At 36.8% G+C, this 2644-nt stretch overlaps 1 protein-coding gene across 1 annotated transcript; it reads right to left on the bottom strand.

The window, feature by feature from the left end:
- Positions 1–1242: 1242 nt before the first annotated feature.
- Positions 1243–2190, bottom strand: LOC131908227 (olfactory receptor 1052). Its single transcript, XM_059259276.1, has one exon. It carries the CDS (start codon positions 2179–2181, stop codon positions 1243–1245), a length of 939 nt encoding a protein of 312 aa, XP_059115259.1. The 5' UTR covers positions 2182–2190.
- Between the last annotated feature and the right edge of the window lie 454 nt (positions 2191–2644).

Genomic DNA, 2644 nt, shown 5'->3' with positions numbered 1-2644 from the left:
AGAACACTCAGGAGAGCAAGCCTTGCACCCCACCCGGGGAAGCACAAAAGAGTCAACCCTGTTAGTGGAGGTGTAAGTGAGCCAGCGCCGAAATTGTGACCATGGGAGAGCCAACTTCCCATATTGCAAACCAACCCTACAGCTGCCCAGGCCCAGACCCAGGGTTATGACTTGGCCTGCCCCAATATCCACCCCATCTATGATCTGCTAGAGCAGGTGAAGGGACCTGACCCACAAACCCAAAGCTGCAAGATCTCCACAACACAGGGTGCCAATGGTAGGTCCAGAAAGAGTGTTAGCGTGTACTCAGAATCGAACTGTAGTGGAGACCAGGGATCAGATCAGTGAATCTTCGCAAAGAACACTTCCAAGTAGAGATATATGGACAAAGGGATATATGATATGACTAGTTGGGTCACAATGTGCCGTCCATAAGATTTTTAATTCCTTTCCTTTTTTATTTTTCTCATTTTATTTTCTTCATTTTTTTTCTCATGAATTTTGTTTTATTCAGGGGAGTGTGCAGGGGTGGAGGGCAGAAAAAAAGGGATGGGGAATGAATGGGATCAAGATACATGATGCAAAAAACACATAGAATAAACAAATTTTATTTTTTTAAAAAAAGGTGCCAAATTGTACCTACTATAGAGCGTTGTCATCCTGCATATAAATCTCTTATTAGGATGTTAAAAATAATGCATACTGTTTATTTCTATGCTATTATATTTGCTTACTAATTGTTTCATGTCTAAAGAGAAAGGAGAATAGATTAATAAATACAAGGTAAAATATGTCAAGTAGTATAATACCATCATTTAAATTACCTTATTAGATAGAAATTTCACCAGTATTTAAAAGTTAATGTACATTTTAAACACAAAATCTATATAATAATCTATATAATAAATATAGAACTTCTCATTCTTTAGAAAAGTTGTTATTTATTGCTAAAAGACATCAAGCACTCTTGTATTTACTTAATTTTCAATTTTTAAAACATTTTAAAATTATATTTACTAATTGATTCAAATAATAACGGTATTTTAAACAAAATACATTTAAGTTACTTTTTAAATGAAATTACACACCAGATTATTTGACTTTCAGACTTATTTCTTCATGTCAAAAATAAGCATTGAGAATATAATTATTAAACACAAAATCTAGAATTTACTGAGTTAATGTAAATGTTACTGAGTGAAGACTAGTAGTAAATGTGACAGAAATGTTGCTACTGTGTAGTTAGCATGAGGAGAATTTCATTTCTATGGCTCTTCTTGCAGCTTCTTTCACTTCTTTGTTCCTGAGACTGTAAATCATTGGGTTTAGCATGGGAATCACCAGTGTATAGAACACAGACACCACCTTCTCTTGTTCTACTGAATACTGGGAACTTGGTTGAATGTAATTAAAGCTTAAGGTGCCATAGAATATAGTCACAGCAGTCAGGTGAGAGGCACAGGTAGAGAAGGCTTTCTTGCGTCCAGAAGCTGAACGGATTCTCAAAATGGCCACAGCAATGAATAAGTAGGATATGACCACAATCAAGAGAGTGCCAATGGCAATAACTCCAGAGAAGATCAAGAGCAAAAATTCATTCATGGAGGTATCAGAACATGAGAGTATCAGCAGTGATGGGATATCACAGAAGAAGTGACCCACTACATTAGGCCCACAGAAAGACAACCTACCCAAACTTATGGTATGTGTCAAAGAGTTAATAGTTCCACCTATGACAGACCCAATGACCAGCATGGTACACTTTCCCTTAGACATGGCCACAGTATATAGCAAGGGATTGACAATGGCCACATAACGGTCAAAAGCCATCACTGACAGCAAGAAGCCTTCTGTGGTAACAAGCACTCCAAAAAACAAATGTTGTACAATGCAGCCAGAGAAGGAGATGGTTTCTGTCACCACCAAGAAACTAATCAACATTTTTGGTGCAATGACTGATGAATAACAAGCATCTACTAATGAAAGACAACTGAGGAAAAAGTACATAGGTGTGTGGAGCTTGGGAGTGATTCGGATTAAGATAATCATGCCAAGATTCCCTACCAAAGTAACAGCATAAATCACCAGGAATAAGGCAAAGAGCACCATCTTCAGCTCAGCACGATCAGTCAATCCCAAAAGAATAAACTCAGTAACAATTGTACAGTTCTCAGAAGCCATTCCCTTTCTTAAAACCTGAGGAGAGAAAGACAAGGGTTGAGTGTGTCTACAGAGGAACATGGTGTTTATTAAATACAACCAGAGACATCCATATACTATGCAATAATAAATAAATGTGGATTTGGTTGACCAACATTTCTCTATTTGAAAATATCAGAGTGGAGGTGATGTGAAGAGGAAACTAGAAAAATAGGTATGTGGATATGGCTAACGAGGAAAAGGGAGGTGAGAAGGAGGGATGAGGGTCAAAAAATATCACCCAGGTTTTCTGATAAAGCTTCAAGAAATCATATTACTTTATATTTACCTAAAATTATAAAAAAAATACATATAATACTGCCACTTGGACTCACAATGGGCCCCACAAGAACCATATACTAGTTCTAGGCATGAGGAAAATCCTTTTGGTTATGGTATTCCAAAAAAATTCTCAAAACTATAAAGGCTGTTTGTTTTTGCCTTT

The sequence above is a fragment of the Peromyscus eremicus genome, chromosome 4, assembly GCF_949786415.1.
Source record: "Peromyscus eremicus chromosome 4, PerEre_H2_v1, whole genome shotgun sequence".
In the NCBI taxonomy this organism is placed as follows: Eukaryota; Metazoa; Chordata; class Mammalia; order Rodentia; family Cricetidae; genus Peromyscus; species Peromyscus eremicus.
The sequence above is the reverse complement of the archived record's forward strand: the minus strand, read 5'-3'. Positions and strand labels throughout refer to the sequence as shown.

Bases quoted from the DNA above. Each gene is read 5' to 3' on its own strand.
- LOC131908227 (XM_059259276.1), bottom strand. From the start codon at position 2,181: ATGGCTTCTGAGAACTGTACAATTGTTACTGAGTTTATTCTTTTGGGA.